The sequence below is a fragment of the Rhinoraja longicauda genome, chromosome 5 (genome assembly GCF_053455715.1).
Source record: "Rhinoraja longicauda isolate Sanriku21f chromosome 5, sRhiLon1.1, whole genome shotgun sequence".
NCBI lineage: Eukaryota > Metazoa > Chordata > Chondrichthyes > Rajiformes > Arhynchobatidae > Rhinoraja > Rhinoraja longicauda.
Genome location: NC_135957.1, coordinates 78,564,342 through 78,586,257, shown reverse-complemented (window position 1 = coordinate 78,586,257; position 21,916 = coordinate 78,564,342). Strand labels below are relative to the sequence as shown.

Here is a 21,916-nt window from a genome sequence, read left to right as displayed (position 1 = left end):
TTGCAGCACCTCACTAGTCACTGCCTGCCATTCTAAAAGGGACCCGTTAATCCCTACTCCTGGATGGGCCGAATGGCCTAATTCTGTTCCTATTATTTATGACATCACCAACAATGTTAATGATACTTACGGACACTGAATTAATACGAAGGCATGTGTAGGAAGGACAGCTGGTTTATACCAAAGATAAGACACAAAGTGCTGGAGTAACTCATCGGATCTGGCAGCATCTCTCGAGAAAAGGAATAGGTGATGATTTCTGTCAGCATACTTCTTCAGTCTGAAAAAGGATTACAACCCAAAACGTCATCTTTTCCTTTTCTCCAGAGATGCTGCCTGACCCGATGAGTTACTCCAGCATTTCGTGTCTATCTTTAATACAAAGCCACTTTGCTTTATATCATTATATTTTTTAAGACGATGGAAATTGTTAACTAATTCCAACAGAGTTCTACAATTATTGCTTATAAATATTCATGAGCACAAAATAACTAAAAGTTCCCTTGAGTAGTTTCAGGTTTGCTTCTACAATATCAGTAACAATCTGAAAAACAATTTCCTTGCATTGAAAAGAAGTTGGAGATGGTTCTCCTTGAGATGATGCAGGGCCAGTAGTGATGAAGTTTAGTTTCAATTTAGAGATACAGCGCGGAAACAGGCCCTTCAGCCCACCAAGTCCGCACCGACCAGCGACCCCTGCACACAAACACTATCCTACACACACTAGAGACAATTTAGAATTTTACCAAAGCCAAATAACCTACAACCTGTACGTCTTTGGAGTGTGGAAGAAAACCGGATCACCCAGAGAAAACCCACGCGGTCACGGGGAGAATGTACAAACTCCGTACAGACAGCACCCGTAGTCAGGATCCAACCCAGGTCTCAATAGACAATAGGTGCAGGAGGAGGCCATTCGGCCCTTCGAGCCAGCACCGCCATTCATATCATATCATCATATATATATACAGCCGGAAACAGGCCTTTTCGGCCCTCCAAGTCCATGCCGCCCAGCGATCCCCGTACATTAACACTATCCTACACCCACTAGGGACAATTTTTACATTTATCCAGCCAATTAACCTACATACCTGTACATCTTTGGAGTGTGGGAGGAAACCGAAGATCTCGGAGAAAACCCACGCAGGTCACGGGGAGAACGTACAAACTCCTTACAGTGCAGCACCCGTAGTCAGAATCGAACCTGAGTCTCCGGCGCTGCATTCGCTGTAAAGCAGCAACTCTACCGCTGCGCTACCGTGCCGCTGATCATTCTCAATCAGTACCCCGTTCCTTCCTTCTCCTCATACCCCCTGACTCTGCTATCCTTAAGAGCTCTATCTAGCTCTCTCTTGAATGCATTCAGAGAATTGGCCTCCACTGCCTTCTGAGGCAAAGAATTCCACAGATTCACAACTCTCTGTCGCTGTAAGGCAGCAACTCTGCCACTGCGCCAAGTTAGCTAATGTTTTTTTCCCCCTTGAATTCACCATGCTTCAACATTAAAGACCTTTACTGGACAATTTAGATAAAATTCTTTCGAACAGCAAATGGAGTCCTTAGAAAACCAAACTTCTGTATTGTTCCGTTTTATTATAAAGTTGGAATATGCTGCCATCATGTGGTAATCTAGGGTAATAGTTCTAAAGTTTTAAAGATACATGAAAATAGCCTTTTGGCCCATCAAATCCACGTCGACCATCGAATACCCATTCACACCAGTTCTCTGTTATCCCATATTTGCATCCACTCCCTACACACCAGGGGCAAATTACAGAGGCCGATTAACCTAGAAACCCGCGTGCCTTTGGAATGTGGATGGGAACCGGACAACAGTCACAGGGAGAAGGTGCAAACTCCACACAGACAGCACCTGAAGTCAAGATCGAACCCAGGCCCTAGGCACTGTGAAGCAGCAACTCTACCAGCTGCACCACTGTGCCATCCTAATTGTCTGCCTAATCTTCCAGTATAATTTACAAAATATTTGACACTCATTGATGTGGACATAAATAGATTCATGGCATGTTATTAGGAATATTCAAGCATTCAGTCCTTTGAGCCTTTTCAGCATTTTATTAGATCACGTTTGATCTGTTATTTAGCTTCATTAAGTTCTCGCCCTTTGTTAGAGACAGAGTTAATTAGCACAGAAACAGAAACTACAGCCCAACTCATCAATGTTGACTAAAGATAGACGCAAAAAGCTGGAGTAATTCAGCAGGCTACACAGCATTTCTGAAGAAAAGGACTAGGTGACGTTTCGGGTCAAGACCCTTCTTCAGACACACTAAGATGTCCATCTGAGCTAGTCCCATTTGCTTGCAGTTGTCCCGTATCCCTCCAAACCTTTACCATCTATGTTCCTGTCTTTAAAACATTAAAATTGTATCTGTCTCAACAGCTTTTATTTCGAGAGGACTAGAATATAAAAGCAGGGATGTATTGCTGAGTATTTATAAGGCACTGGTCATACCGTATTTGGACTATTGTGAGCAGTTTTCGGCCCCATCTCTGAGGTAGGATGTGCTGGCATTGGAGACAGTCCAAAGGAGGTTTCCGAGAATGATCCCAGGCATGGATTAATATATGATGAGCATTTGACAGCTCTGGGCCTGTACTCACTGGAGTTTAGAAGGGTGACGGGGGAATCTCATTGAAACTTACTGAATAGTGAAAGGCCTGGAGTGGATGTGGAGAGGATGTTTCCTCTACTGAGAGAGTCTAGGACCAGAGGGCATAGCCTTAGAATAAAAGGACATACCAGGAATTTCATTAGTCAGAGGATGGCGAATCCGTGGAATTAATTGCCAAAGACGGCTGTGGAGGCCAAGTCAATGGGTATTTTTAAGGCATAAATCGACAAATTCTTGATCAGTAAGGGTGTTAGGGGTTATGGGGAAAAGCCAGATGGGGTTGAGAGGGAGAGATAGATCAGTCATGACTGAATGGCGGAGTAGACTTGATGGGCCGAATGGCCTAATTCTGCTCCTTTGGCTTATGAACATGAACCTATGTCCATCTGAGCTAGTCCTATTTGCCTGCATTTGTTCCATATCCTTCTAAGCCTTTAACATCCATGTTCCTATCTAAAACAATATGATTGTATCTGCCTCGACAGCTTCCTCTGGCCACTCGTTCCATAAACACACCAGCCTCTGTGTGGAAAACGTTGCACCTCAGATCCCTATTAATATTTTTCCCTCTCCTTTCAACCAATACCTTCTAATTGCTGACTCCCCCGCCTTGGGAAAACTACAGTGACTAAAGTTTACAGTTTATTTTATTGCCACCTGTGCTGAGGTATAAAATGAAAAGCTTTTTGTTGTGTGCTTTCCAATCAGCAGAATGATGATAAATTGTATTGTAATTAATTTATTAGCCAAGTATGTAAACATATAAGGAATTTGATTTGCCAACAGTCATACAAAAAAGCACCAAGTTACATAACCACAGAAAAATTAAACTTAGACTTAAACTGCCACCACAACGGCGTGTGAGAATCCCCAGGGCACACAGCATAAGCAGAGACCCACAGCCATCAGTTCAATGTGAGGGCCACACACACACTCCTTCACCATGATGTGAATCAGGGTTGTACCGACCGCTGTCACTCTCTCTGCAGTCCCTATCCGCCCGATCAGTCAGAAAGCCGTCCACACTCGCACTAGACTCCGGGATGTCCTCATGGAGCCATGTCCCCGCAAAACACCGAGATCACTGCACTCACGGCAATCCCTCCGAGTCCCCACCAGTGCAGGCAGCACGTCCATCTTGTTTTTTCGGCGAACTCACATTCCCCATTGTGATGGAAGGCAAATAACTTTCACCTTCTTTCCTCCTTTTCTCCCGCGGTCGGGGCAATCGAAACTTCCGCAGTCGATCGAAGCTCCCGCGAACGAAGCTCCCGCAGTCAGCGATCGAACCTCCCGCGTCGGGGCGATCGAAGCTCCCTCGATCGGGGCGGTCGGAGCTCCTGCGGTTGGAGCTCCTGCAGTCGATCCCTAACAAAGGGACTGCCAGCTCCACGATGTTAAAGCCGCAGTGCAGACGGAGATACGATGAAAAAGTCGCATCTCCATCGAAGAAAGGGATAACAAAGGTTTCCCCCAACCCCCATCCCCACATAATACAAAAACTAAAAGTACACTAAAAACATACAAGTAAACACAGACCAAAACAGCAAAAGAAGATAAAGACGAGACAGGCTGTTGGTGTGGCTGCCATATACGGCGCCAGCACTGAGAAGATACATTACAATCGAGCCATTTACAGTGCATACTGTAGATACATGATAAGGGAATAACGTTTAGTGCAAGGTAAAGCCAGTAAAGTCCGATCAAGGATAGTCCAAGGGTCACCAAAGAGGTAGATAGTAATTCAGCACTGCACTCTGGTTGTGGTAGGATGATTCAATTGTCTGATAACAGCTGGGGTGAAACTGTCCCTGAATCTGGAGGTGTGCGTTTTCACACTTCTATACCTTTTGCCTGATGGGAGAGGGGAGAAGAGGGAGTGGCCAGGGTGCGACTCGTCCTTGATTATGCTGCTGGCCTTACTATGTACCCTATTTACTCCAGTCATTATTTTATAACTTCTGTAAGGTCATTATTTTATAACCTCCTCAACCTCCTGCACTTCAGGGGAACCAGTCCCAGCTTTTCCAATCTCTCTTTATAACTCAAGGCCCACAGTTCCAGGAACATCCTCTATACTCTGAGCTAGTATACTCTGAGCAGTACTCTGAGCACTGAGCTATACTCCCTATTAAAGTAATTAAAATTTGTACTTGATTTTTTTTCTTTACCCTGAATGAACATACATGAACATAATTTATTGCCCATTCCTAACCGGTCTTATAAAAGTGGTGGTGAGGTGTCTTTTTAAACCAGTGCATTGACAGCATCAAGATATTGGTTGTTACCTTGCACTAAACAATATCCCTATACATTGTAAATGGCTCGATTGTAATCATGTATTGTCTTTCCACTGACAGGTTAACACGCAAATAACAGACAGTAGTGTTGTAGTGAATGGTTCTTTCTCAGACCAAAGGATGATGAATAATGGTACTTCTCAGACATTAATGTGTGGCCATTGCTTACTTTAGTCGATATTAATGACCTAGTGCAGGCCATAATTTCTACATTTTTAGGTTGACACATAACTTGATAGTATTTGAGTTGTGAGGAAGACGGCATACATTATACATCCAAATATAAACAGGCTGATGAAATGGACAGGTGTGTGGCAATGTTTTTTTGCAGAGAAATATGAGGTAATGCAGTTTGGTTGGGAGAATTAAAGGCAATATAAAGGATACTGCTGTAAAGGGGATGCAGAAGTAGGGTGCAGTTCATCAATCACTGCAAGTTGAGAAAGTGATTAATAAGGCAGAAATAATATTGAGCTTCACTAACAGAGGCATTGAGTATAAAAGCAGGGAAGTCATGCTGGACATTTATAAAAGACCAATCACCATATTATAAGAAGAATGTGGGAAAGTTAGATAACATCCAGAAAAGATTTGAAGGTAGAAGCAAGGCATTGCATGTGCTGGTCTACACAACTCCATGTTAGCACATTGAATATGGCAGCAAATGTTGTGGTTGTATGTAGGATAGTGCTAGAGATGCCGCCTGACTTTACTTCAGCTTTTTGTGTCGATCTTCGGTGTAAACCAGCATCTCCAGTTCCTGCCATCCACTTTCATCATTGGATTAGTATAAATTTTATCAGAAGGTGTGTGTCGGGGATTGGTTAGTGAAGAATGCACAAACCTCAGAGGGAATCAAAGAAAGATAATACAGTATACCTCGCAATAACGGACCACGGGGGGGGGGGGGGGGGATGGTGGAGGATGGTATTGCCGATTGTCCGCCATAACCGAGAGTTGGGGATAAAGTTTAACCTGAGGCCGGGAGGGAACTCAGTATCGTGGGCGGAGGTGTGGGGAAGAGTAAACAAGTGGGATTTCACAGGCCAGGGAGCCGCAGAGCCCCCGGTCCTACGAGCGGTGTGCCAGGGATGGGCCTGGTAATCACTCCATCTTCACGCTGCTTGTTCCCTCTGCTCCCACGACCGGAAGCACATTACATGCCGTCAAATTATCGAGTAACTTGACAGACATGGAGGGGAGGGTGGGGATCAGCGCAACAGGAGCCTCAATCCGCTAAAACCAAAGTCCGCTGTAGAGATCCGTTAATGTGAGGATTTACTGTACACTGGAAAAAGTGCAACCACAGTGGTGCAGCGGTAGAGTTGCTGCCTTACAGCGCCAGAGACCCGGGTTCCATCCCGACTATGGGTGCTTGTCTGTACGGATTTGTACTTTCTCCCCATGACCTGCGTGGGTTTTCTCAGGGTGATCCAGTTTCCCCCCCACATGCCAAAGACGTACAGGATTGTAGGTTAATTGGCTTCGGTAAAAACTGTAAAATTGTCCCTCGTATGTAGGATAGTGCGAGTGTACGGGAATCGCTGGCCAGCGCGGACTTGTGGGCCAAAGGGCCTGTTTCCGTGCTGTATCTCTGAACTAAAACACTCAATGGATCCCCTGCAAGACACTAAAGTGGGAGTGCAAAGTTGAGAACAAGCTGTCTCTATTTGGTGTTCACGATTTGGAAACATTGTGCGCCCACTTTACAGCATAGCTCCATTCTGTTCGCAAGACCAACGCCGAACTTCCAGTCGTCTCATTTAAATTTTCCACCACATATTATTGTACAACACATTAACGATGCCGTTTAGAGAATTGAATATATTCTTTCTAAGTTCACCAATAGCGCAAAAGTTCATGGAATTGAATCATGTTCGGGATGTAAAGAGGCTTCAATGAGATTCGGACACTGTGAGGAGAGCAAATACATTGCTGATGCAGTCTAAAGTCAATAAATATGTATTTATCCACTTTGGTAGGAAAGCAGGGAGGCAGATAACTATTTAAATAGAGATTGATTGGGAAAGATTGACCTACAAAGAGATCTGGGTGTCCTTGCACACCAGGCACTGGAAGCAAACATGCAAGTTTAGCGAGGAGTTAAGAAGGCAAATGATATGTTGCCCTTCACTGAAATAATTTTCGAGTAGAGGAGAAACGATGTCTTACTTCAGCCTTTGTGAGACCAAACCTGGTTTTGTGTGCACTTTTCTTCACTTTACCAAAGCATAAATACACTTGCCATTGAGGGATTGAATACATTTCCACCAGACTGATTCCTGGCTTGTGGCTTCTGTTGCGTGAGAATTAAGCCTGTATTCACCACAGAATTTAAAAGAATAAGAGATTTCATTGAAATGTTGAATTCTCCCATTTTAAGTAACTTCTACTTTCACTCCCCTTCTTTTCCCCTCATAATTCACTAGGGCAGCTTACCACCCAGCAGTATATTTATTTCTCTACGTTCAAATAACCCTTGCATCCCCTCTCTCTCCATCCCTCCCCCACTCGAGTCGTTAAACTAATTTTACTGTCATCCTGTCGAGTTCCATTGTCTGTATAACTCGTTATCACCAATCCCACAGCCAATAATAGACCACGGTGGGCTCTATCTTTCCTTGATTATCGTTACTTTTTTGCATATCTTTCATTTTTTTGTTCTATAAATCTCTATATCACCGTCTATATCTCTCGTTTCCCTTTCCCCTGACTCTCACAGTCTGAAGACCCGAAGCATCACCTAAACATGTGATAGGGATGGGTACCTTCCCATATCTCTAGTATCCCCCTCCCTGACTCTCAGTCTGATGAAGGGTCTCAACCCGAAACGTCACCAGTTCCTTTTCTCTCTGCCTGTCCCGCTGAGTTACTCCAGCACTTTGCATCTATCTACGGTGTAAAGCAGCATCTGGAGTTCCAGCCCAGAGCCCGTCCATGGGTCTCCAATGAGGTAGATAGAAGTTCAGAGCTGCTTTCTAGTTGTTGGTAGGAAGGTTGCCTGATAACAGTTGGGAAGAAACTGTCCCTGAATCTGGAGGTGTGCGTTTTCACACTTCTGTACCTCTTGCTTGGTGGGAGAAGGAGAAGAGGGAGTGACCGGGGTGAGACTTGTCCTTACATTAAACCTTATCATGCATCTATACACTGCAAATGACTCAATTGTAATTGTGTATTGTCTTTCCACTGACTGAATACCATGCAACAAAAGCTTTTCACCGTATAGAAGTAGAATTAGGCCATTCGGCCCATCAAATGTACCCCGCCATTCAATCATGGCTGATCTATCCCTCTTAACACCATTCTCGTGCCTTCACCCCTTAGCTACAGCTACCAGTTGCCAGCCTTAACGGGCATCTGCAACACACGATGCCTCAGAAAAGCCACCAGCATTCACAAAGACTCCTCACACCCCTGCAACAGTCTGTTCGAAATTCTACCGTCGGGCAGACGCTACAAGGCCTTCTACGCCCGCACCTCCAGACTCAGGAACAGCTTCATCCCCAGGGCCATAGCTGCTATGAACCGGTCCTGCTGAGCCGGATGGTCACATCGCACAGCAAACCGGCACAGACCTACTTGAACTTTATTCTGTTTTAAAACTGTTTCTAATTTTGTTTCACTAGGTTGTCTAAATTTATACTGATTAGCTCATTCATTTATTGCATCGTATGGAAGGCGCATTCCCAATCTCGTTGTTCCCCTGTACAATGACAATGACAATACATTGGAACTTAGAAGGATGAGAGGGGATCTTATCGAAACATATAAGATTATTAAGGGGTTGGACACGTTAGAGGCAGGAAACATGTTCCTAATGTTGGGGGAGTCCAGAACCAGGGACCACAGATTAAGAATAAGGGATAGGCCATTTGGAACGGAGATGAGGAAAACCTTTTTCAGTCAGAGTTGTAAATCCGTGGAATTCACTGCCTCAGAAGGCAGTAGAGGCCAAGTCTCTGAATGCATTCAAGAGAGAGCTAGATAGAGCTCTTAAGGGTAGCAGAGTCAGGGGGTATAGGGAGAAGGCAGGAACGAGGTACTGATTGAGAATGATCAGCCATGATCACATTGAATGGTGGTGCTGGCTCGAAGGGCTGAATGGCCTACTCCTGCACCTATTGACTAATAAAGATATATTGTCTTGTAACGCTTGACACCAGTACTGATCAAGAATCTATCCATCTCTGCCTTAAAAATACCCAGTGACTTGGCCTCCACACCGTACTGGGGCAAATAATTCAACAGATTCGCCACCCTCTTGACTAATTGACCTGAACTGTATAATCGGCCCCTCTGCCCACTGATAATGTTCTGGTGCTCCCTAGCCACTCTTATTAGCTTCGGATTGTTAACATCTGCAGGATTTTGACTGCCGAGCGCGATGACGTCACCACGCCGTTACCAAATGGACTACAACTCCCGTGGTGCTCTGCGCTCCCCGCGCATGCCCAGTGCCCCCCCCTCTGGGGCCTAGCAGAGCTGGGAGCGCCGGTTCCGCGGTGCTGGAGTGACATCGGTCGGGGTCGGGGCCTGAGGAGAAGGAGGAGGACTTCGCCTTCATCTTCACCTCCTGATTCTTCTCCTTTTCACTGACGGAAGGCGCCGCTTCATAAGACGAGCCGGAGTCTGGGAGGATGGACCCGAAATGGACCCAACCTGTGCCTCAGTTCCCCGCTGTGGGGTCGCAGCAGCGGGCGGCGGCTACGACGTCGTCGGGGACGGAGGGGACGAGGAGGAAGAAGGTGAGCGACGTCCCCGGGATTGATCCCGGGAAAAACCGCCTGTCAATCACCGCCTGTCAATCACCGCCCGGCCGGCCGGCCGGCCGCACGCGACGCCCACCCACCCACTCCTGCTCGGGGGCTGCAGCTTGTTTGCAAACCTGCCTCCCTTGCCTTGCTGACTGCAACTTACTGCTGACTGCAACTGTGCTATGACTGTGTGTTGTGAATGAATGAAATAAGTTTATCTGCCAAGTATGTACACATACAAGGAATGTGCCTGCTTGGTGCTCCGCTCGCAAGTAACAACACGGACATACAGTGAACAATTAAGAATAAAGCATAAAACATTAAGAATACAACATTGCAGTTTAAACGTGTGAGTGAAATAAACCAGTGCAAAAAGAGACTACAGACTTTTGGTTATTGAGAACATAGAAAATAGGTGCAGGAGGAGGCCATTCGGCCCTTCGAGCCAGCACCACCATTCATTGTGATCATGGCTGATCATCCATAATCAGTAACCTGTGCCCAACTTCTTCCCATATCCCTTGATTCCACTAGCCCCCAGAGCTCTCTCTAACTCTCTCTTAAATTCATCCAGTGATTTGGCCTCCACTGCCTTCTGAGGTAGAGAATTCCACAAATTCCTTTCTGTGCAGTCAGTGTTATGCAAGCACACACACACACACAGTAAGTTTGTCAGCAAGGGTGACACAAAATGCTGGAGTAACTCCGCGGGACAAGCGGCGGCATCTCTGGGCGACAACGCGGGTCGATTCCCTTCTTCAGTCACCCATTCCTTCTCTCCAGAGATGCTGCCGTGGTCCCACTGAGTTACTCCAGTATTTTGTGTCACCCTTGCTGACCAACTAGTAGAACTAGACAAGCAGCATCTCTGGAGAGAAGGAGTGGGTGACGTTTTGGGTCTGAATGGGTGACCCATTTTGTGTGTATCACTCTGAAGAAGGGTCTCGACCAGAAGCGGCACCCATTCCTTCTCTCCAAAGATGCTGCCTGTCCCGCTGAGTTATAGACAATAGGTGCAGGAGGAAGCCATTCGGCCCTTCGAGCCAGCACTGCCATTCAGCCCTTCGAGCCAGCACCGCCATTCAATGTGATCATGGCTGATCATTCTCAATCAGTTACTCAAGCATTTTGTGTCTTATCACTTGCTGACTAACTTACTATGTGTGCATTGCACTCATTCATGCATGGTACTTCATCAGATTGAAGACTCGACCTGAATAGTGTAATATATGCAAAAAGAATTTCACTGTGCAGTTACATATGTGACAAATAAAGGTCTGTTGAACCATTGAAGGAATGACTAGAATGAGTCAAGGCTTTGATTATGTAGGATTGTTATCCAACGCAGCGTGAAGTGTAGATGGAGTTAATAGTGGAAGTCTGGTCCGTGTGATGGAAAAGGCTACATCCACAACTCTGCAATTCTCTCTGGTTTTGTGTGGAGCAGCTATTAAAGCAAGCTGTGATGCAGCACGATGGTGTACTTTCTGTGGCACATCTGTAGAAGTTTTAGTTTTGGGGGTACGGCATGGAAACAGACCCTTCAGCCCACTGAGACCATGCTGAGCACATATACTTGTTCTATCCTACACACTGGGTACAATTTACAGAAGCCAATAAACCTGCAAACCAGTACATCTTTGGAAATCCACGTTGTCACGTTATCCATGTATAAACTCCATATGGACAGCACCCGTGGTCAGGATCGAACCCAGGTCCTTGTTGTTGTTAGGCAGCAACTCGACTGCTGCATCACTATGCCGCCCAAGTTTACAAGAGAAGTTTGTATACTTGCCAGCCAAGCTACCGTTGTATCCCGTATCCTTTTTTGCCTGCTCTTGTGGGCTGAGGGAATAGTGAATGAAGCCTCATTGGGTTGAGCGTTTGGGTCATCATTTTAATGCAAACTTAATAACAAACTAAGCTGTGGCAGAGAAAACTCCAACTTGGAATGGTCTGGAGGTTAGAAGATTGAGTGTGACTGTGGCCTTGACTTCCGAACAGCAGAGGCACATGTGTGAGGCTGTATCTGAGGCTGCAGGTGATCATGGCTCTTAGTCATGATAACAAATACAGGTAAGTATTGACCATTGACATAGCACTGATGTGAAATGCAATCATAAGCTAATGTGTAGGAAGGAACTGTAGACACTGGTTTGCACAAAAGATAGACACAAAATGCCGGAGTAACTCAGCGGGTCAGGCAGCATCTCTGGAGAAAAGGAATAGGTGATGTTTCGGGTGAAGACCCTTCTTTAGTCTGAGAGTCAGGGGTGAGGGAAGTTAGAGGTATGAAAAGGTACAGAACAAATCAGAGCTGGCATCGATGACTCAGAAAAGGTGGAGTTAATGTCTCGTGTATCCACATAAATAATAGTCGTTGAAATACAGGAGCAAACTATGAGCATTGTAGTCTCAAAATTAACAGGTCCAAAATTTTATGTATATTCAGCAAATGATTTGAAACTTGTTACCAGTATGACTATGGCTAATTTTCTTGAGAGTTTAGAGATAACTGCATTGAAATTATATCCCAATAAATGTCAGTGTATTTAAATCTTAGAGTGTATGATAAGTATTAAGTATTTTAATAATTTTTCATGTAAAGCTACATGCAACTACAAAGATGCTGGTACTAAAGCATTATTTTGTCTGTAGTTTCTTTTTTGGCCGTAGTCTCTTTTTTGCTCTGGTTTATGTTTAGACCGTAATGTTGTATCCTTATTGTTTTGATGTGGTTATGCTTTATTCTTAATTGTTAACTGTATGTTTGTGTTGTCATTTGTGAGCGGAGCACCAAGGCACATTCCTTGTATATGCATACTTGGCTAATAAACGTATTCATTCATTCATTCATTCATTTTCAGCACCAAAAGGATCAATTTTAGTGCACGTAAATCTTGGGGTATATGCTAAGTTCCATTTGTAAAGTATTTTAATTTTTTTTTGTAAAACCCAAATGCATTTACCAAGGTACTGGTACTAAAGCATTGTTTTCATCCCCTAAAGATACATCGGAAGCCAGGTCGGAGTCTGATGGACTGGATCCGTCTGATCAAGAGTGGGAAGGACATGACTGGGCTGAGGGGAAAGTTAGTTCATGTAACACCGGAAGAGCTAGCAAAACATAAGGAGAAGACAGATTGCTGGATATGCATCAGAGGTAGGACAGAAGATTTTGTATTATATGCTGGGTTTTATAGAGTCATAGACTCATACAGCGTGGAAACAGGGCCTTCGGCCCAACTTGCCCACACCAGCCAACGTGTCCCATCTACACTAGTCTCACCTGCCTGCATTTGTCCCATATCCCTCTAAACCTGTCTTATCCATGTACCTGTCTAAATAAATGTTTCCTGCACGTTGCCATATTACCTGCCTCAACTACCTCCTCTGGCAGCTCGTTCTATACACCTGCCACTGGTTTTGTGGGATTTGTGAGGAATAAGGGGCGGCAGTGCAGCGGTAGAGTTGCTGCCTTACAGCGAATGCAGCGCCGGAGATCTTGGTTCAATCCTGACTACGGGTGCTGTCTGTGCGGAGTTTGTACGTTCTCCCCGTGACCTGCGTAGGTTTTCTCCGAGATCTTCGGTTTCCTCCCGCACTCCAAAGACGTACAGGTATGTAGGTTAATTGGCTCGGTGTATGTGTAAATTGTCCCGAGTGTGTGTAGGATAGTGTTAATGTGCGGGCATTGCTGGCTGGTGTGGACTCGGTGGGCCGAAGGGCCTGTTTCCGCGCTGTATCTCTAAACTAAACTAAAATAGCAGCTTAAAGAAAATGCCTCAATCCCACCAGGAAGCTTCCTCCTGCAATAAAGAACTAACCAGTTCCATCCACTGCCAGCCTGCCATGAAAAAGATTGCCTGTTAAATGGAGATTAAAAAAAGGTGGCGTGCGACTTACTAAATATTTTAAGAGCATTGTTCATTGTTAATTTATTTAAATATATTTTTTAAACAGTCTTGAAAGAACATTGTCAATTTTAAAGTAGAACTAGTTTCAAGTAATGATGAAACCAGATTATGAGTGATAAAACTTTGGTCATAACTCATAATTAAACTAACCAATTGTTATTAGCAATTGTCTAATAAATTCCATTTAGATTCCATTCAGATTTCTGCAGTTGCTTTGCTTTTCAGCTAGAGAATCACTTGGGCGTTTATGACAGCCCAGCAGAACCACAGACAGTTTAGGCTGATAAAGCTTCCTCATTTCAGGGGTTGTTTACATCAGTCAAAAGCTATTAGTCATTATGAATTTGCATTGTCTTTGGTTCAAGTTCTTCTTTTGTTGTCGGCGCACTGGTCGTTTTTAAAGAATAAAGTCCATTTGCGAGTATAAGATAGTAAATCACTCTTATATCAATCTGTTCTTCTGCCTGCCACCAACAAAATATTGAAATAAAGTGGGATCTGCGGTGTTCATCAAATGAATTCCTACGGGTGGCAGTATTTATCTGCTGTCAGATCAGCTTCTTGCATACCATTGTTAGAAGAGAAAGCTTGTATAAAAGTGTAAGAAAATAACTGCAGATGCTGGTACAAATCGAAGGTATTTATTCACAAAATGCTGGAGTAACTCAGCAGGTCAGGCAGCATCTCAGGAGAGAAGGAATGGGCGACGCTTCGGGTCGAGACCCTTCAGACTGAGTGTAGTCCAAACAACGCATTAGTCTGTTCCACTAGGTGATTTTATATTTGAATATGAAAATCTCAATGTATTGTTTGCCATGTTTTGCCACTAGCTTCTATAACAGTTGAGTCTTGCGGTGTGCAGTCTTAGTTGGTGACCAATCTGTTGATCAATTTCGTTAACCAAATTGTTGACCATTTTCAAACAACACATACCTGAAACATGCTTAATTTCCACACCTCCTTTCTGTCCCTTTGCTGTTGGCTCAAATGTTGAAGACAAATATTCATGAAAGTACATGCAAACAGCATACAACAAAAGACTTTCACTTTACCTTGGTACACGTCACAATAAAATAAATTCAAACTTTATTCCTGACGAGTGTCGGATTCTGTTTGTTTCTAAGCTTGTAAGGCACTTTATGATAGAAGAAAAAAGAGGACAGAAAGTGCTGGAGTCACTCAGAGGATCAGGCAGCATCTCTGGAGAACATGGATAGGTGACAAAATGCCACATATCCATGTTCTCCAGAGATGTTGCCTGACCCGTTGAGTTCCTCCAGCACTTTGTGCCCTGTTTGTTTTGTAGACCAAAATCTGCAGTTCCTTGTTTTTGCATTCCAAACGTTTTTGAATGCTATCCTAACTTTCTCACATCCTTCCCGTAATGTGATGACTGGTGTTTTATGAATGTTCGGAATGATTTCCCTGCTTTTATACTCAATGCCTCAGTTAGTGAAGCCCAAAATTACGTTTGCCTTATTAATCACTTTCTCAACTTGCAGTGATGGATGAAATGCTTCCTACTTCTGCATCCCCTTTACAGCAGTATCCTTTATATTGCCTTTAATTCTCCCTGCCAAAACGCATTACCCCAAAGGTCTTTGACAAAAAAATAATCTGGCATGCACCTGTCAATTTCATCAGCCTGTTTATATCTTGATACAATTTATACCATCTTCCTCATATTATATTGAAGATGCTAAACAGGTACAAATGCAGTGAAATGTCGGCCTGGATTTTGCAGAGAGACGGTGGCAGTTCCAAGTGGAACTGTCAGCACTTCCCTGAGTGAGTGTCAGTGATGACGCACTGATTTTTAAATACAGATCTAGATCACCTTCCCATCGCTCTATCAAACAACCATAAAAAATACCTTAAGTTCGTAAGTCATAGGAGCAGAATTAGGCCATTCAGCCCATCAGGTCTACTCCGTCGTTCAATCATGGCTGATCTATCTTTCCCTCTTAACCCCATTCTCCTGCCTTCTCCCCATAGACAATAGGTGCAGGAGGAGGCCATTCGGCCCTTCGAGCCAGCACCGCCATTCAATGTGATCATGGCTGATCATTCACAATCAGTACCCCGTTCCTGCCTTCTCCCCATACCCCCTGACTCCGCTATCCTTAAGAGCTCTATCTAGCTCTCTCTTGAACGCATTCAGAGAATTGGCCTCCACTGCCTTCTGAGGCAGAGAATTCCACAGATTCACAACTCTCTGACTGAAAAAGTTTTTCCTCATCTCAGTTCTAAATGGCCTACCCTTTTTTCTTAATCTGTGGCCCCTTGTTCTGGACTCCCCCAACATTGGGAACATGTTTCCTGCCTCTAACGTGTCCAACCCCTTAATATTTTCATATTATTTCATATTTCAGATACAGCGCGGAAAAAGGCCTTTTCGGCCCACCAAGTCCGCACCGCCCAGCGATCCCCGCACATTAACACTATCCTACACACACTAGGGACAATTTTTTACATTTACCCAGTCAATTAACCTACATACCTGTACGTCTTGTAATGTTATACGTTTCAATAAGATCTCCTCTCATCCTTCTAAATTCCAGTGTATACAAGCCTAGTCGCTCCAGTCCATAATCCCTGACATCCTTACTAATCAAGAATCTGTCAATCTCCACTTTAAAAATACCCACCGTCTTTTCCTCCACAGCCATCTGAGGCAATCAATTCCACAGATTCATCACCTGGCATTTTATATATTGTTCCCTTTTGATTTACTTCCTTTTAAGCTTCCCTTTTGATTAACTGTCCTGCAGAAAGAGAAATAGCTAGTTAAGACCAGAAATTTTGTGTTTCCGCCACTAATTTTAATTGATCACCAAACAGTAATCTAATTATGTGAGGATGCGTTCAAATGGAACGGTAAATTTGAGACCAATCAGTTTTATTACGGTTGGATAATTCTCTTTCCTGAAGTAAGATGTTCTGCAATATTGGAGTGCTCTTTTTAAACAGAAAGTTTAGTTTAGAGATACAGCAAGGTAAGAGGCCCTTTGGCACACTGAGCCCACGGCAATCATCGATCACCCGGCCGGTCACACTAGTTCCGTGTTATTCCATTTTCACGTTCACTCTCTACACACTAGGGGGGAATTTACAAAGGCCAATTTATCTACGAGGCTGCATGTCTTTGGGATGTGGGAAGAAACTGGAGCACCTGGAGGAAACCAACATGGTCACAGGGAGAACATGCAAACTCCACACAGACAGTACCCGAGGCCAGGTTCGAACCCGGGTCTCTTGCACTGTGAGACGGCAGCTGTGCCACCCAAATGCATGAGAACGATTTACATAGAAACATAGAAAATAGGTGCAGGAGGAGGCCATTTGGCCCTTTAAGCCAGCACCGCCATTCATTGTGTTCATGGCTGATCATCCACAATCAGTAACCTGTGCCTGCCTTCTCCCCATATCCCTTGATTGTACTAGCACCCTAGTGCTCTATCCTACTTTCTTTCAAATTCATTCAGTGAATTGGCCTCCACTGCCCTCTGTGGCAGAGAATTCCACAAATTCACAACTCTCTGGTGACAAAGTTTATTCTCACCTCAGTTTTAAGTGGCCTCCCCTTTGTTCTTAGACAGTGTCCCCTGGTTCTGGACCCCCCCCCCCCTCCCTCCACCCCAACATTGGGAACATTTTTCCTGCATCTAGCTTGTCTAGTCCTTTTTATGATTTTATACGTCTCTATAAGATCCCCTCTCATCCTTCTAAACTCCAGTGAATACAAGCCTAGTCTTTCCAATCTTTCCTCATATGATAGTTCCTCCATCCCAGGGATTAACCTCGTGAACCTACGCTGCATTGGCTCAATAGCAAGGTCGTCCTTCCTCAAATTAGGACACCAAATCGGGGACGAGCTGTCTGTCCGTGGGCGTGGGGAAAATAGTGGAAGTTTTGTTGCCTCCATCACAGTGAAGGGGTGTTTGGAGTCACTGTGATGGACGTTTGTGTTGGGGTCATGTGTCTTGTGTTCTTTTTTGTGTGTGACTGCTATGTAGTTTCGTTCGGTACCTTGGTACCGAATGACAAATAAAGCTCTGTTGAACTGTTGAACTGTTGAACAAAGCTGCACACAAGACTCCAGATGTCTAGTTATGAAAGCCATCATGCCATTAGCTTTCTTCACTGCCTGTTGTACCTGCATGCTTACTTTCAGTGACTGATGTACAAGGACACCCAGGTCACGCTGCACTTCCCCTTAGCCTAATCTGACACCATTGAGATAATAATCTGTCTGACACCATTGAGATAATAATCTGATGCTTTGCTACTAGAAAATAATATTTTTATCATTATCAGCATTTGTGTGAATAGCTTGATTGTACTTGTATATAGTATGATTTGACTGGATAGCAAACAAAACAAAGTATTTCAGTGTATCTCTGTGCACATGACAATAATAAACCCAATGCCAATCATCTAATCATATCATACACCACGAAAGAAAGACACTCAGCTTGACATGTCCGTGCTAGCCTAAAATGGATTAATCCTTTCAATATAGAATATAGAACAGTATTGTACAGGAACAGGCCCTTTATCTCTCCATGTCCATGCCAAACATGATGCCGTTACACTAATCTCTGCTGCATGCGATCCATGTCCCTTAATTCCCTGCATATCCATGTGACAATCTAAAAGCTTCTTAAAGCCTCTATTGGATCTGCCACTGTTACAAATTCCTTCTTTACAATGCATTCTAGCTGTAAATGCATAAACTGTGCCTTTCCAAATAATGATTTATAATGTTCTATGGAATTGATTCCAAAAAATTTCCTACCTCCACTGACCTGTAATAGTGATAAAAAGGAACTGCAGATGCTGTGCTGGAGTAACTCAGCGGGTCAGGCAGCATCTCTGGAGAACATGGATAGGTGACATTTCAGGTTGGGACCCTTCTTCAGACTGATTGTACTCAAGGGGGGTAAACTGGAAGCGAGCGGGGAAAACCAGGACAAATCGGGACCGGCAGCAGATAACCTCAGGCAAGGAGGTTCCCTGATAAGCTGATAGTTGGCTAAAGATAGTGTGGCCCCAACTGGTTAACGAACCTTTGGTGGAGGAAGGGGAGTGAAGAGGTGGGGGATGGAGGTGTTTGTCGAAGTTACCTAAAATTGGAGAATTCTATTATGTAACTAGACCAAGTGGACCCGTTGGGCCCAAACCTCTCCTGCATTGGTGCAGCACCCTGTCCTCCTCTCTCTCCTCAACCCCCCCTCCCCTCTCCCTTCTACCCCACTCCTCCTTTCCTCCCTCCTCCCCTCCTTTTTAACTTTAAAATGTGAATAATTTTAAATATATAAGACCGATTTCAATAAAATTACTTGCATTATCACTAAAGTCACAATGGTGAGTAAGGTGGGCCTAAAATTGTCGCGCTATCGTGTACCGTTTTGGCTGAAGTTCAGTCACAAACAAGATACAAACGAGAGTTTTAGTATATAGATTATGCAACGACCAGTAATTATTTGGCCTGTTGTAGCCTAAATCAGTCCATTCCAATGTGCTAACAAAGTTTGCTTTGCCGAGTAGAGTAATGTGTGCAATGCGCACAAAGCTTTTATCAATTGACAATATTTACCTTTGTAGGGATGGTTTATAACGTGACCCCTTATTTGGAGTATCACCCTGGTGGTGAGGAAGAGCTTATGAGGGGCGTTGGAGGTGATGCAACAGAATTATTTGATCAGGTAAATTTATCATTTAGAAAATAAATGGATAGTAAAATCTCGAATGGTATGACTAAACTGGAACTGTGGATATGTCTCTGGCAATCATTGAAATCAGGTCTTAGAGCCATAGTGTCTTACTGCATGGAAACAGACTCATTGGCCCAACTTGCCCACGCTGACCATTATCCCCTTCCACCTTTGGAACATTGGCCTTCATCGGTCAGAGTGTTGAGTACAGAAGTTGGGAGGTCATGTTGCAGTTATATAAACATAGAAGATAGGTGCATTCGGCCCTTTGAGCCAGCACCGCCATTCAATATGATCATGGCAGACCATCTAAAATGAGTACCCCGTTCCTGCTTTCTCCCCATATTTCTTGATTCCGTTAGCCTTAAGAGCTAAATCTAACACTCTCTTGAAAACATCCAGTGAATTGGCCTCCACTGCCTTCTGTGGCAGAGAATTCCACAGATTCACAACTCTCTGGCTGAAAAAGTTTTTCCTCATCTCAGTCCTAAATAGCCTACCCCTTATTCTTAAGACATTGGTGAGGCCGCATTTGGAGTATTATGTTCTGTTCTATGCACCATGTTATAGGAAAGATGTTGTCAAGCTCAAAAGGGTGCAGAGAAGACTTATGAGGATGTTGCCAGGACTGGAGGGCCTGAGCTACGGGGAGAGGTTATGCAGGTTAAGACTATTCCTTAAAGCGCAGCAGGATGAGGGGCGATCTTATAGAGGTGTACAATATCATGAGAGGAATAGATTGGGTAGGTACACAGAGTCTCTTGCATAGAGTGGGGAAATCGAGAACCAGAGGACATAGGTTTAAGGTGAAGGGGGAAAGATTTATTAGGAACCTGAGGGAAAACTTTTCCACGCAGAAGGTGGTTGGTGTATAGAATGAGCTGCCAAAGGAGGTCGTTGAGGCCAGTGGTATCGCAACATTTCAGAAGCATCTGGAAAGGTACATGTTTTGAAGGATATGGGCCAAATACAGGCAGGTGGGACTCATGTAGATGGAACATATTGGACAGTGTGAGCAAGTTGGGCCAAAGGGCCTGTTCCCGCACTATGACCTGTATTCCTTCCTCTGGCTTCACGATTCACACCTCTTCTATCCTTATCTCACATCTATTGGCTTTTCATCTCTGGTCTTAGTTCAACCGTCCTCGCCTGACAAAGCCCTCCTCGCCTGTGTCCACCTATCACTTGCCAGATTTTGTGTAGGCCATCCTCACTTCTGGCTTTCTCCTACCCCAGCCTCTCATAGAGACAAGTAAATTCACCATCTGCCTCGACCGCTCTTTGTGTAAAAAAATAACCTGGCCTGCACATTTCCAAATAAGTTTCCCCCTCTCGTCTTATAGCTATGCCCATTAGTGTTGGACATTCCCACCCTGAGAAAAAAGTTCTGAATGTCTACGCTATTTATACCTGAGCTGCAGCAAGTAAGAATGTATTTGTTCCACTGCCAGTACATATAGACAATAGGTGCAGGAGGAGGCCATTCGGCCCTTCGAACCAGCACCACCATTCAATGTGATCATGGCTGACCATCCCCCCCCATCGATGAACTGTACACTGCAAGGGCCATGAAGCGAGTGGGTTCAGATCATCTCTGACCCCTCTCACGCTGGCCACAAACTCTTTGAAGCACTTCTCTCTTGAAGGCGACTCCGGACTGTCAAAGCTGCCCCAGCCAGACTTAAAAACAGCTTTTTTATTCACAAGTAGTAGTTCTACTCCATGGCCAAATGTCTGTAGCTTCCTTTTACTCTGCCATTTTATTTTATTTTTCATATGTTTAAATTATGTTTTATTTTTAATTGTCTACAGTATATCGTGTTGTTATCCTTGCGAGCAAAGCACCAAGACAATTTCCTTGTGTGTATACATATTTGGCTGATAAAATGTATTCATTCATTATAAGTACATTCTACCCAAACTCAAGTACAATAGCAAGAGTGAAAGGGAAGATGTGTAGTGTAGAATATGGTTCTCGCATTATTGTGCAGGTTTGCTGATGGTTATTTTTTGCAAAATGTAAAATGGAATATATTATTCTAAGCCTTGTTTGGCTAGAAACAAACTTATTAGATCCTTTAGCCTTCCATATTTTTGAAATAAAAGTGTTTTTAACTGTTCTTCCTTCCTCCCTCTATCACTTAACTGTGATAAATATTTTTTCTCAGTTGTAGTATCACCTTTTGTGAATGTTTTGCAATCTTTCCAATTCCCATATTTACTTTTTATTAAATGATTCATATTTTTTAATGAACACCATTGTTTGCTTCTTTGTAATGAGTGACTTTTTCCACGTATTTTTACGTTTTACTTTCCGTTCATTTTGTTGTGAGCTGTGTCTTCCAGTTTGAATAAATGGCTGGGCTGCCCTTTTTGGAATCTGTATTTCCAACTCTTGTGTTTTGCTGAAATATGATTGTAGAAAAACATGTTGGCTTCTTAATCATTGATGTGATGTAAACATTGATTCGTACGTGTGTACGAATTGTTATGGGGTTAACGGTTATGGGGAGAAGGCAGGAGAATGGGATTGAGAGGGAAAGATAGATCAGGCATGATTGAATGGTGGAGTAGACTTGATGGGCTGAATGG

The 21,916-nt window shown here is 43.9% G+C and overlaps 1 protein-coding gene across 1 annotated transcript in view; it reads left to right on the top strand.

The window, feature by feature from the left end:
- Positions 1-9,411: 9,411 nt before the first annotated feature.
- The window catches only part of cyb5r4 (cytochrome b5 reductase 4), a 62,488-nt gene continuing 49,983 nt past the window's right edge, over positions 9,412-21,916 (top strand). The window contains exons 1-3 of the mRNA XM_078399845.1: positions 9,412-9,681; positions 12,700-12,853; positions 19,215-19,315. Of these exons, the coding sequence (XP_078255971.1) occupies positions 9,574-9,681; positions 12,700-12,853; positions 19,215-19,315 (363 nt within the window). The 5' untranslated portion in view covers positions 9,412-9,573. The remainder of the gene's footprint in view (positions 9,682-12,699; positions 12,854-19,214; positions 19,316-21,916) is intronic.